Below are 14,957 nucleotides of genomic sequence, written 5' to 3' on the forward strand. Positions count from 1 at the left end.
ATGAATTTCAGTCTGCAAATTATTTGTATATTCTGAACGTGACGACTCCACACGCATCAAAAAGTCACACTGTGTATACGCCTCATGTTCACTATCTCCTCTTTCGAGAACGTTTATTGACTTATCTGATTTACTGCTTGCCTTTCTTCACCAAACTAGGAATTATTTATTTCACTGTGACAAATCCAGCTTATGTATAGTCAGTTTTGTCTTTTCGCGAGGTAGATAGCTTTAGCGCCGAATGACAAACTCGCGTTAGTTTTTCGCGGCATTGCGATGCACACATGTGGAAGACAAGGGGCAATTACGCCCCACCTTGAAAGAATCGCGCCTTTCTTGTGGTGTCACACACCCAGGGACGTGGACTGCACGCTATCGGCCACTACTGTAAAACCTGGGATGTTTCATCTTTGCTTACAAATTCTAGGGCGTACTCCACATAAATGAATAGCAATTATAGCTTTAATTCATATAAAACCACCACTTTATTATTGAATATCTACATGACAGTAATAAAAGAATGAGTAAAATAATATTCTTCTGTAAGGGAGATTGTATCCTAGCGTGAGGACCTGCCGTGCTATTTGTCCGGGAATGTATACGTTGGGTCCGTGAGATAGAGACATACGAGAAGACCGAGTAAGTAACCTTCAGCACTTTATTCCATAAAACAATTCATAGTGAAGTGCACGCTACGCTGACCTATCATCACTATGTCTGTCACCCTAGCACCGGATAATCAAGGACTTATGGCGACTCGATTGTGAGCCGAGAAAGACGCTTATTCCGCGTTCGAACCACGCGAGCTGAGAACAGCTTTACTGCGTACAGGGGGCCAGCGACTCGATCGTGTGTGTTGGTGGCGCTCTGTGGCCGGCGTGTATTGGCAACACCAGCAGTTTGTCTGCATACCGAGATAGCGGCAGCTCGCGTGCGTGAACACACGAAAGAAAGGGAAAGCGTTAAAACTGAGGATAATATGGTACAGTTTAAGACAGACTAAAGAGTTCAACGTAAATATAATTGACATAGAAAGCAAGCCTCAAAGAAAATGAAGAATGGAGAAACCGCTTGTCCTAAAGGCATCCTTCAAGAGAATGCTCCGTATCCAAAAATAGAGATTTTAGTCGAGATAGTAATTAATATCTGACAACACTGGATGAAGTACTGAAGGAAAAGAAATTAGCCTATTTAACACCAACATACAAAAATGTGAGCCGTGACTGTGTGTAATAATTATAGAGGTATTAGTGTAATTTCAGTTACTGGAAGGCTATATGGATGGTACATAAGAGAAAGAACACATTTAGGAATAGATACTGAGGAGGAACAGTGCAGTTCCCATGTAAGCAAGCAATGTATTAATAACTTCTTCGTTAAGGGAAGAGGGATAAGGTGTCACAGAGAGAGGTACCTAATGTTTTTTACTGCTTTATAGAAACACGGTGGTTACGTCGGTCTGTGTCACACTATAAAACTTTCGGTCCCGAATTTAAGGCGCGGTTGTTCTGTCACTTGCCGATTCTTTTAAATCTGACACAGATTTACACATGTGAATAAATGCACAGTGGTTCGGAGTCCATGTCGAACCATAGGTCCCCCATAAGCGTCTGAAGGTCCTAGGAAGGCAGAGCAATGGCATACCACTTTCATTACGACCCTGTTGCTTGGAGCAGTGTGGTGTTCAAAACCAACCAGGACAGTTTTTACCGTAGAAGGCTTATGGTAAAATCCCTATTGCAAATTTATATAAGATACGATTAACACGTGGCGTGAATAGAAACTACGTATTAGTAGTCTCAAAACTTATATCACGGTATGAAAGCGAGGTTGAAGCTGGGAGACAAGCTGTCTGCAACAATGAGAATATGCCAGCGATTGCACCAAGGCAGCTATTTTATCTCCAACCCTTTGTTCGATTCACTTTAACGAAATTCTAAAATAATGGTAAAGGAAACGTGGATGATTGGAGCTGAATATAGGAGATGATTTTTTATACGTTTTCCTGTTAGTGGTGATCTCAGCCACTGATGAGTTTGATTTACCGTAGATTGCTGGGAGAGTTATCTAACACAAACGAAAAGGCTCAACCTAAAGCAAATTTCACAGAAACAAAATATCTAGCATAAAAGCAGCAGAATGACGACAGTGATGCAAATGTCGCAACTATCCAGTTCTTGTGCGGAATGTAAGCAGTTAAGTGTGTTAATATCAGCGTGTAGTAGATAACATGATTAGGGAAAGACCCGCATATCACCTCCAAGCTCTAGGGAACTCTCTTCCCCAGTTAGCGACCCAGGCGGCAGCCACAGGGAGAGCACACGGGCGCGGCCACGAAACAATACGAGTGTGTTACACCGGTACGACTATGAAGGGGAAACAGAACTAGCGTGCTCTCCGTGCTCGATGCCTTACGGCTCTTGCCCACCACCCTGCACAGATTGTACCAGAAACCGTGACTTGTGGGCCCACATCTCGTTCCAGTCGCTTAAATATGAAGGCTTGAGGCTCCACATCGTAAGTACAGCTGTGGGTGTAAGTTACTGCCATATGACGCGGTATAAGGTTTATTTCAGTCTCTGCTTAGATGAAATGTTTACTGGCTATAACGGTTTCGGTTCTGTTCATTATCAATAGCACATAAATAATTTTTGGCCGATGGCTGCATTAAAAAAACCCTAGGAGTCAACATTTAGTACCAGAGGAGTCCCATGGAAAAGCTGACTCCTAGTATATTTTATTGCAATCATTCGCCAAGAAATATTATTTATAAGCTACTGATAACGACAAGAGTTGAAATTGGTAGATCCAATAAACATAATTATGTGAGCATAAACTTTATAGCGAAAAGTAATGTGGTAACTGATGCTCTCAGCCAATAACATGGAAAATATGAACATGTGAGATAGTGACATCATCCTCGCTGCTTCATCAAAATGTTCGCGAATACTATTTTGAGGTGTGGAAGTGTCTAAGCGTTATACTTTGTGAGCTCATTCGTCAAGTTCAACTCACGTGTGAAGTATGCGTCTTTCAATACGATGATTGACGCTACATTTTACCAGTCTTAATTGCGCTGTACTCTCTCTAGTTTCAGCTCTCTTTTGGACTCAGTATACAGAACTTGCTGTCTTGTTTTCCTCTTGGGTTCATTGTCTCCTATGCAACGAATAACATTTACACTAAGCGAAACGAGAATCTTTGATGTGTCTACCTCCGCGGCGAAACAGCCTCGCGCAACTTGTCCTAGGCCAAAACTAATTGAATCCGTAATTTTCCTGATCTGATCTCGAACATCGGACGACATGGGAAGCAAAACAAACATCAGGACTACAATGTAAGTGGGTAGAGTGGAAGCGGTAGCCCGATCCTGCAACAACTGATGACGCCTGATTACGAACCGACGAGTTGAAGGATCAAACAAGATTGTTTCCAGTCCGATATCAGCACCTGATGGCCCATAAATAGGCGAAAACTGACTATCTCTAGCTCACACATACTTACTCATTTCCAGTTCTTTATTCTTTATCAGTAATACCAATATTAGTGCGAAAATGTTATCAAAGTCAATCGTTTTCACTTGCCGATGCAAAGCTTTCCTTCTGGAGTGGTACAGTCCTGAAGTTAGACTGACCAACAAGACTGGGTCGAGAACATTTTCCCCACGCAATTCGACGTATCATTTGGCTCCCCCATCTCAGAAATAAGTTGGCTTTATCTGGGAAGAGTTTGACTGAGAAACTGCACATGGCACGCACATAAGCAAAACCGGTTCGTCTGTCGACCATGGAGCCATCTATGTATACATTTCCAAGCCCTGAATTGCATCAAGGATGGCCAGGAACAGCTGGTGAAAAATCGTGGGGTCAACAGTCTATTGGTCCAAAGGATAGATCGGAGAGATCCTAAGACAGGGTACACACTATACACACTATGGGTGCATCTGGAACTACTCCCTGACAAGAGCCTACAGTGGGGGAAGTTGGAATTAAGAGCAGAGACATTTATGCGAACTGCGATCGTCACTCAGTCCTGGGCAGCTATTGAGAGAGGTGGATCTCCATATCAGGAAAAAGGACACAGTAATTCGGATGCTCATGGGAGTAGCATAAATGTTTTACATAGTTCAGCAGCAGTTGTTCTTGCCTGATCTGTAGTGGCGGGACACCAGTCTCTTCGAGCAGGTTATTCACTGGGTGCGTCCAAAAGGCACCTATCGCAAGTCAGATCGCACAATGGTGTATCGAGTTCAGCATCCACAATGCTGAAGGCGATGCCAAGCTGTACGCCAGGTTACCAAATCAAGACGTGACAGGACCAGAGCTTCATACAGTCACAAAAGTGTAAAGCAGTCTATGCCCCAGGTAAGCAGCAAAGAGTATTAAAGTGTAAGACACATGTTCCATTATGCTGGCGAAGATGACAAGAAAAGTTCTGGTTGTGGATTGACAGTACAAGGGCGACAGAAGTCCATGGCGCTTGTCTTGGTGGCTAAAAGCAGGAAGCCATGTTTGACAGCCCAGGACTGTGCTTTCAAACAGCACCTTGTAGTCTGCATTCTGCAACACCTACAGTGGAGGAGCACAGTAAACGCAATAAATCGTCAACATACAGGAAACGTGACACTGTGAACCTCTCAGTTGCGGCCAGACGTTGATAACTACTTGAAAAACGGTCACATTCAATACAAAATCCTGTGGAACCCCATTCTCTGGCATATGGGGAGTACTGTGGGAAGCACAAACTTGAACAAGGAAAATGTAGAATGACTAGAAGTTTTAGACAAAAATCGAGAGTGGGGTCCAGAGGCTCCACATATATAAGGTAACATGGATGTGATGATGCCATGTGTTGTCATAAACTTTTTGCAAGTCGAAGAAGACAGCAATAAGGTTTCGATGATGGGCAAAAGCTGACTGGGTAGCAGATTTTACAGAAACCACACAATCAGCAATAGAACGGCCTTGAGGAAAATCGGCCTGGGACAGAGACAAAAGACCCCACGGCTCAACGTACTAACACAACCATTGGCTTACCATACATTCTAGCAACTGGCAGCGAGCATTAGTAAGGCTAATAGGGTGACAGATGTCCATCTTAAGGAAATGTTTACCGGTTTCAGCACTCTGATAATCACGCTTTCTTGCCATTGAAATGGGATTTCACCTTTGCACCAGAGACAGTTGAACATTTGGCTGTGGATGCGGTCTGATCCTGGAGATGTGTCAGGGTGAAGGGCTAGGGCACTGAGGAATTCCCATCCAATGAACAAAGCATTCTATGGCTACAGGTGATATGTAATGAAAGTTAAGATAAATCGCTCAGCATGCTGTTTGAAGGCACGAAATGCAATCTGGTAAGACACAGAGGCTAAAGCATAATGCAGAGCAAACTCTAGATGTGAGATGATCAGAGCTTTGTACAGCCGCAAAAGCATGAAGCAGCCTATGCCCCAACTAGACAGCAATAGTATTAAGGTGTAACCAACATGTTGGCGAAGATGGCGATAGAAAGTTCTGGTTGCGGATGGGCAGTACAAAGGCGATAGAAATGCATGACATGTCTTGGTGGCTAAAAACTGGACGCTGGTGACAGCACCTGGATCAGCGTAGATACCACACCATTCAGGGAGACACCCCATACAGTTTTGAGGGAGTGATTTCCATACAAGCATCACAACTTTGCCCAAACCTGCAAAGAGTGACAGACCTGGACACAGCCAGAACACTTTGGAAATTCACCATCGCACAGTCTTCTGACGGGCGGCTCCTGAGGAACAGGGGATCCTTAAGTCTACTAGTGATAGAATAGCAGCAGATGTAATCTAGACAGCTGCATCAGTACCACCATATGGGGAGGTGCTTGAGGCAACAACGGAGGCAAAGGCATCCCAGTCGGCACTGTTAGGATGCCACACTGAAGATCAAGGTCTGCGAGCAACATTTCAATAGCTTTTCCACGGCCAGTGGTCGTAGTTGTAGCCCACAAAGGTTTGTGTGCACTAAAGTTACCCAAAATGGAGGAGGGTTGGGGGCAGCTAAGAAATCCGTACAGACAACGTATTGTGAAGCATTTTGCCATCGGGAGGGAGATACACATTACAGATGGTAAAATCGAGAGACCTCCTCACACAAACAGCCACAGCCTCCAAAACAGTTTCGTGTGTCACTTGTTCACTGCAGACAAGAGTCCAGGACATATATGCAAAGTCTCCTCAATGCTCAGTCAGTCAGTCACAGTCACCTAGATTCTTAAAACAGCCCAATAGCTGTGGAGGGTAGGGGTGCACAATGTTTGGGGATCAAGTTTCCCGGACAGCAATGCAGAAAGCAGGGGAAACACGTAAGATACGTAGTGGCTCAACCAGGCCGTGGAAAAAAACGCTGCAGTTCCACCGGAGAATCACGCTATCAGTATCTTGTGGGGGCATGAAGGGACCAAAGACGTAGGTCATGAACTAGGGCCACCTCGTATCACTGATCATGAGGATACGGCATCAATACACATCAACTCTGAAGCAGGTTGTGTGTGTGTGTGTGTGTGTGTGTGTGTGTGTGTGTGTGTGTGTGTGTGTGTGTGTGTGCAGGGGGGAGAGGGGGGGGATCTGGTGTCACAGGGACCTCCAGGAATTCCGTTTTGGCTACAGAGTCGGAACAAGCAGTGTTGGGTGGTATGAGGACCACTAGAACCTCTATCATGTTGGAGGTCTTCTTTTTGTCCCTCTTCTCCTTGGGTGATTTTTAAGTCCACAAGGGTCTGTCTGCCCTAGTTTCACAGATATGAGGAGGAACATGAAGCTCTTACAACCAGCAACCTGTGGCTCCTTCAGCCACTGGCTGGTATCCATTACAGATCCTTGGGTTACAGATCAGCAGAATCCTGGGAACGGAGCATCCCGTGGGACCCCTTCCTGCCGACGTATACTGGAGGGGGATGTTGCTTCTCCAGCTGGGGGTTTGGGATCGACGTTCCCCGTGGCTGTGGAGGAAACAGTATGAGGAAGGCCCCTATCCAATGGCAGAGTATATGTAGTCAAGCCCTCTCAGGCCCGATATAGAAAGTACGAAGGGCAAGGGTACTGTCGCTAGAGAGGATAACAATGCTGTAAACATAGCAAATGCATTATCATGCATACTGTATGCAAACATTTATATTTCTTCTTGGCCTCCTAATACATGTGTTGATCAAGTCTCTTGAATTCTCTTTTTGATCTGGAAAACTGTGTAATCTGGTGAATAGGGAGATCGGTGCTTCCTGTAGTTGACAGAGATATGGGAGGGGCACAAGGAACGTTCATATGCAACTGATGTCCAAAATCCCTGCAAACAGGATTGGCTGTACAACACAAACACATCTGCCCAAATACCATGCATTTTAAGCACCAAAAGGGAGTGGGGCAGGGGGGGGGGGGGGGGTACACACAGTATCACATCATACATTTGTTTGTGTGGCCATCTCCCGCAGAAGCTGTTAACATCTGTTGTTATAGATTATCTGTCTTGAGCTGACTGCGATGTAATGAAAAAGAATTACACCAGATTCATTTCGCTTTTATTTACAAAGCATCTTCTGTAGTATTCTGTAAATTGGATACACACGTTTGTACATTAGTTTTTTGGTTCTTTTAGGTTAAAAAAAGGGTTTTCTTTGTGAATTTGGTCTGCAAGCTACTTATGGTGTTCCTTTACACAGTCTGCATCTTCCCCTCTTGCCAGCAGTGGTTGGTGTCGACAGGCTTCATTTCATATCTGCAGTCTTCGGCATTTTGCGTTTTTCCTGTGCTGCACTATTTATAATTGACTTTCTTAACTGTTTTTCATTCATCACTGCCACAGTGTTTATGTCTATTTGCTCATACACACACACACACACACACACACACACACACACACACACACACACACACACACACACACACAATCATTTCATAGGTTGGCCACACTCACAACGTGAACGAAAACAAACGAATAGGCATAAACACTGTGGCAGTGATGAATGAAAAACAGTTAAGAAAGTCAATTATAAATCATGCGTCGAAAGAAACTACGCAAAATGCCGCATGCTGCAGGTATGAAATGAAAACTGTCGACACCAACCACTGCTAGCAAGAGGGGAAGGTGCAGACTGTGTAAAGTAACACAGCAAGTAGCTTGCAGACCAACTTCAGAAAGAAAGCGCTGTTTTTAACCTAAAAGAACCAAAAAATAAATGTACAAACGTGTGTATCCAATTCACAGAATACCACATTAGATGCTTTATAAATACACCCGTCAAAAAAAGTTTTGCATTACGCCAGTTCACAGGACTCCTGAAGACAGACGTTGACTGTGGATACTGTATCACAGACACAGTACCTTTGACTGTTCGGAGATTCACTAAGCCCGCCCAAAGATGTAAACAACCATGCATGAGCAGCGCCTATTAAACACAGGGGGTCTGACAGTCGATCAGTTCCAGTCATTCCACCAGGAAGGAGGTACACGGTTCGTGTTGTCTACAGTTCAACCATGTCTAGACGGTCAATAACGCGGTTCGATCGCATGCGCATTGTTACTCTGTTGTAGGACTCTCAACAAGGGAAGTGTCCAGGCGTCTCGGAGTGAACCAAAGCGATGTTGTTCAGACATGGAGGACACAGAGAAACAGGAACAGTCGATGACATGCCTCGTTCAGGCCGCCCAAGGGCTACTACTGCAGTGGATGACCGCTACCTAAGGATTGTGGTTCTGAGGGACCCTGACAGCAACGCCACCATGTTGAATAATGCTTTTCGTGCAGCCACAGGTCGTCGTGTTACGTCTCAAACTGTGCGCAATAGGCTGCGTGATGTGCAACTTCCTCCTGACGTCCATGGCGAGGTCCATCTTTGCAACCACGACACCATACAACGCGGTACAGATGGGCCCAACAACATGCCGAATGGACTGCTGAGAATTGGCATCATGTTCTCTTCACCAATGAGTGTCGCACGGCCTTCAACCAGACAATCATCGGAGACGTGTTTGGAGGCAACCCGGTCTGGCTGAATGCCTTAGACACACTGTCCAGCGAGTGCAGAAAGGTGGACGTTCCCTGCTGTTTTGGGGTGGCATTATGTGGGGCCGATGTACGACGCTGGTGGTCATGGAAGTCGCCGTAACGGCTGTACGATACGTGAATCCCATCCTCCGACCGATAGTGCAACAGTGTCAGCGGCATTTTGGCGAGATATTCGTCTTCATGGACAACAATTGGCGTCCCCATCGTGCACAGCTTGTGAATGACTTCCTTCAGGATAACGACATCGCTCGACTAGAATGGCCAGCATGTTCTCCAGACATGAACCCTATCGAACATGGCTGGGATAGATTGAAAAGGGCTGTTTATCGACGGCGTGACCCACCAACCACTCTGAGGGATCTACGCTAAATCGCCGTTGAGGAGTGGGACAATCTGGACCAACAGTGCCCTGATGAACTTGTGGATAGTATGCCACAACGAATACAGGCAAGCATCCATGCAAGAGGACGTGCTATTGGGTATCAGAGGTACCGGTACGTACAGCAATCTAGACCACCACCTCTGAGAGTCTCGCTGTGTGGTGGTACAACAAGCAATGTGTGGTTTTGATGAGCAATAAAAAGGGCGGAAATGAGGTTTATGTTGATCTCTGTTCCAGTTATCTGTACAGGTTCTGGAACTCTCGTAACCGAGGTGATGCAAAACTTTTTTTGTGTGTAAAAACGAAACGCGTCTGGTGTAATTCTTTTTAATTACGAGTACATTGCAGTCAGCTCAAGGCAGATAACCTATAATAACAGAAGTATTACATCGGATTGATACACCATTACATTGACCTTTTCAGGTAATTGGTTGGATTCAAAGGTCAATATGAGGGCCTCAGTATTAACAGTTGTCGTTTTGTCTCTGCTGGATACGATGGACAAAATGCACACCCCACTGACACTAACTCATCACTGGTCTGTAAAAGGAGGTCATTGTGGGAGATGATACCTTACACTGGTAAAAATGTTCAAATGTGTGTGAAATCTTATGGGACTTAACTGCTACGGTCATCAGTCCCTAAGCTTACACACTACTTAACCTAAATTATCCTAAGGACAAACACACACACCCATGCCCGAGGGAGGACTCAAACCTCCGCCGGGACCAGCTGCACAGTCCACGACTACAGCGCCTAAGACCGCTCGGCTAATCCCGCGCGGCTTTACACTGCTACTGGAGGATGATAAATACAGGAATGTCACCCAGCTTGTCACAGGCAAGCAGCGAACGCGACTTCTCCCAAACCCGTCCTCAAAGTATTCAATAACGAATAATGGCTTTGTGGTCATCCCTGTCAGTCGTAGAACAAACTAAGTATTGTATTTATCACCTTGTCTCTTAGCCTTACGTTCTTCCTACAGTGCAGCAGGGAAAGGAAGCGTTTTTGGGTCATACCTCTCTTCAGAAGAGATTGCTGGGGCTGGTGTCACCAGCAGAAGAAAGTTTAATTAATTTCATTTGCGAGTCATTCGCCTTGGTGCCATCCACTTGGAACACGGGCTCACCCGATGAGTGTCCCTTGGGTCACAGCAACGACTACCTGGTCGTTTAACCATTGTCCGGAGTTCCTGTGCCCAGCCATGATGCCTTGTCGTACATGGGGAGTTCCCAGCTCAGGCACCAATAGTGCGATCTCCGTGTGGTCGGGGTGCTACCACCATGCAGGAACTTTATGACTCCTCTCCACCATGGGATGAGTACCTTGTTGGGCGTTGGGTGTTTTACTTTTGCCAGAATGGAAGAGTGCAAAGAAAGAAAGGTACAAAAGGTGGAGTGTACACTATAAAGGGCGAACTCTCCCACATGATCTGCACTCCTGTAAAATATGGAAGAGAAGTGGTAGGTAAAACGCAACAATGTAGACCACGTAGTTAAGAACGGAAAGTTGTATACAGTGTCGGAAGAGAAAAAACACACATGTTCAAAATTGTAAACCAAATCCAAGCATGGTCGGCACCAAGAAGACAAGCTTTTTAATAAAAATGACGTCTTACTAATCGCATGAAAATGCGAGAATTCATAATTAACGAACATTTAGTTCAAAAATAGGAAACACCAAACAGAACACGACGTACGTTTTTTTTTTTTGTTTCTAATAACCGAACAGTATCACCGATGTATGTATTTCTTTTATTTAACAATATGGCATTTCACATGTCTGCATCACGCTTTAATTTGTATGACCAGTAATTAAAAATAAAAAGTATGATTTTAATTAAAAATTGTGATTCATACTTGTTACTCTACTTTTCCATTTGATAATAAATACAGAACTTAAACAAAAGTTGTTACCCTGCGAGGTTCGAATCATCGACATTACAGTTAGGAAACTTGTATGCTAGACACTCAGCTGCTGGCGATTACATTAAATGATAGCAAATGTTTTATATTTAACAGCGCTCGGAAATTTTCTGATCTCCAAAGACGATTTTATCGAGTTATTCTGAAAATTGTGTCGTGTTGCTTTAGGAAAATGGTGTCAGAGCTCTAAGTTTCAAATCATGTAAGTGTGAAGAAAATCGAAGGGGACTAGCTCTCCTTGTTAGTGAAGCGTGGGGCCCAGTTTCACAGTAAAAATACGTAGTTAACTATCAATCTTTTTAATAAAATGGTTACACAGGGTGTAATAATAGTGTATGTTCTATAGGCCAGCCACGTAACCGCTTTGCGCCATTTTGTCACAACTTTTTCGACGCTTTTGTGGCTCTCGCATTTGCTGGGCACTGCACATTTTGGGTTTTCTGGATTCCTTTCGACGCAAATTTTCCTCCGACTTGCGTTTTCTGTAGTTTCGAGCATTCTTAAGACAGCTTTCATTATTTTGTAATTTTCTATTTAACACCGATTTTCACTAATATTCCGGTGAATATTTTGTAGTGTCACGAATATTTTATTCTGTCACTGTGCGTCCTATTAGTGATTCTCAAGCTCATCACAATGACACCGGAATCAATGCCCTACCTAAACGTCTTTCCAAGTGACGCCTGTTTATAATTTTACACAAAGCTAATTTGTAACAATCACGCGCATGCGCCTACACTAGTACGACGACGTCACAGGCAAAACAAATACTGTGCGAGAAACACGTACATACAAGACCTGTCCGTTGACTGAGTGTTCGTGCTTTACTAGTCTAGCCGTTATTAGCGATTCAAATCTCACGTATTCGGTCACTCGAGAAAGTTCGGCCGACGAGATAATGCGCGTTTCCCCGTCAAAAAATGTTTTCGTTTCAATACACTCGTTTCCCTGTTCACATTGCTGGCCGAGGTGGCCCGCAGCAGGGACAATTCATTACTAGAGCGACGTGATGCTCGCGCCTGCCCGCTGCTCACAGTGCCGCCCCGCCCATTTCCCGAGTCGCAGAACTACTTGCATTTGGCGGTCCGCCCGAGCGTCTCGTCGCCAGCCGGGCCGGCCGCGGCCACTCACCGCCAGTCACCACCCAGTGTACAGAACCCACCGGCTGTTGCAGAGCCGCCGACCCAGCCAGTGCCCCCAGAGAAAGCCGCCAAGCTGGAAGCCCTCCGCAGCCGGCCCCGGAAGCGGCCCGACTGGGGCGCCATGATGAAGGACATCGAGCAGGGCAGGCGCCTGCGGCACGTCCAATGCAACGACCGGAGCAGCCCGCTCATCCCCAAGATCAAGGTCAAGGACAAGGTGAGCGACGACCTGCAACAAGTACCAGTCCCAGTCCCCCCCCCCCCCCCCTCCACGAGAATACGACGAACCTACGACTCCTCAAGTCCCGTCCACTCTTGTCCGTGTTGCACTACTGACGTACGAGCATGTCTTCGATTACCTGGAACCTGTACTCCATAGGGGCAGTACTCATGCGTATTGGCCTATTTACACGGCAGGTTGTATCCTACTGGGGCCGACGTGTCCAATGGCCAGTACACTGACCAGATGTGGCCTAGAATATCGCGATCCAGGGGTTGAGACATTCAGGATAACCGGAACCGCAAACAGCCATCCTGATACAAGTACTCCGTGCTTTTCCTTAATCGATTACGGCGAACTCCTGGATAGCTTTTCTTACGTGGGTATGGTTGATTTTCATCCCTGTGCTTCATTTACCCAAGCTTTTACTTCGTTTTTAATATTCTCATCGTCGAAGGGATGTTAAATCCTTATCTTCCTTACTTTTTTCACGAGTCATATAACACAGGGTTTGTAACAGAGGTGACATACACTGTGTAATTACTAAACTATAACTACCAGACTAAAATTCACACACCAGCGACTAATGTTGCGCTCTTTTCATTACATTTAAGTACAATTATTGTATTGCGGCCAAGCACGATGCTAGAGCAAGAGATGGAGCTGTATAAAATGAACGCACTGTTCCAGTAAGTACCACAATTACTAAACCAGAACTGAGATGTGATGACTACTTGGACCAGTTATTATGAAAAGCGACACAGTGTCAATAGCTTCCAATGGGTAGGTACCAATCAGTGTTGAAACATTCCGCAGCGTTGAAAACATGCAACAATGTAGACTCGATACACTGCACAGAAGAAATCACTTCAGAATCTAGGTAGAAGTTCGTTCCTATGGCAAACGTACGTGCCCAACTATGCAGAAGAATTCAATCTGATGTTTTAGACCACTCTACATTTTCCAGTTGGAATGCTGATTGGAGCGACGGAGTCGCTTATCATGACAGTAATTCGAACAGTTCGCGGAATCACCAGTCAGTGCTAGCGCTACGAAGGTCCGGGGTAATAATAGGTCATCCCTTATGAGTAATAACGTGACGCCTCAGTGCTCTGGGCAACCTGCGCTTGTGGAGATGGAAAAAAATCGAGATTCGAGCAATGACTAAGTACTTTGTACAGAAATATATGGAAGCAAAGGAAATTTCACGCTGATTTTCAGAACACACTGGAGACTCTGCTCCTTCATATTCACTTGTTACTAAGTGGATAAACAAATTTAAATTGGTCGGGACAGCTCCACATTTTCGTTGGCTAAGACATGCCACTGCCCCAGAAGTTATAGCGGAAGTGCATTAAATTCTCATGGAGGATCGTCGACTGAAAGTGCGACAAATTTTAAAGCTTAGGGGTATCTTCTGCATGGGCACACCACATTTTAATAGAGTAATTGGATATGAGAAAATATCTGCTAGATGGGTGCTGTGACTCTTAAAGGCAGGATCAGAATTGTATCACAATGGAAATGTCCGAACAATGTTTGACCGTTTTCAGAACAACGAACAAGATTTTTTGCATTCGTTTTTTGATCACAAATGAAACTTGGGTTCATGCCCGCCCACACACAAGTGTCGCTCCCATGCCAAAAAAATGTGAACTACGCCGCTAAGATACGAACTGTTTGCTCACCCACCTTATTCGCCTGATTTGGCTTCGTGAGACTTCCGTCTCCTCCCCGAGCTCAAAATTTTCCTCGATGGACGCAGATTCTCTTCAAACGAAGAACTGAAAGCCGATGTTGACATGTCCTTTGCAGACCTGAGGAACTAATTTTTGAAATGGGATCAAGGCATTGGAACACAGATGGATAAAGTGCCTTATTGTGTACGGACACTACCTTGAAAAATAGAAAAGTTTCTCCGACGCAAGTCGTTTCTTTCTATTCCATTCTGAAAACTTTTCCAGCACCTCCCGTAACTCTCATTGGGCGCGACCGGGAAGTAGACATCTACTAGAATAGTCCCCATTTTGGAAACACGGCACACAGTGATCAATGACATATTTTTGAGTTGACTATAGCGGTAATGAATGAACAGCTGTTTCAGGTGCTACTTCTGTTGACAGGTATCCTGTTGTGGAATTCTGCGCTCTCTAAGACCATCCTTTTCGTCATTCAAACTACCGTTTGTTATATCTGCCAGTCTTCCTACACCTTTAACTACGGCAGTTCACGAGTAACCCCCAGCTGCG

The 14,957-nt window shown here is 45.0% G+C and overlaps 2 protein-coding genes across 4 annotated transcripts in view; one reads left to right on the forward strand and one right to left on the reverse strand.

Annotated features, from left to right (window-relative positions):
* Nucleotides 1-14,957, reverse strand: part of LOC124544869 (trichoplein keratin filament-binding protein) — a 754,849-nt gene that overhangs the window by 671,606 nt on the left and 68,286 nt on the right. The gene's annotated exons all lie outside the window — the stretch shown is intronic.
* Nucleotides 1-14,957, forward strand: part of LOC124544868 (serine/arginine repetitive matrix protein 1-like) — a 230,005-nt gene that overhangs the window by 174,543 nt on the left and 40,505 nt on the right. For both annotated transcript variants that reach the window (XM_047123580.1, XM_047123581.1), the window contains one exon: nt 12,521-12,705. In XM_047123580.1, coding sequence (XP_046979536.1) covers nt 12,521-12,705 — 185 coding nt within the window. The remainder of the gene's footprint in view (nt 1-12,520; nt 12,706-14,957) is intronic.

This window comes from Schistocerca americana, chromosome 8, assembly GCF_021461395.2.
Source record: "Schistocerca americana isolate TAMUIC-IGC-003095 chromosome 8, iqSchAmer2.1, whole genome shotgun sequence".
NCBI classification, from domain to species: domain Eukaryota; kingdom Metazoa; phylum Arthropoda; class Insecta; order Orthoptera; family Acrididae; genus Schistocerca; species Schistocerca americana.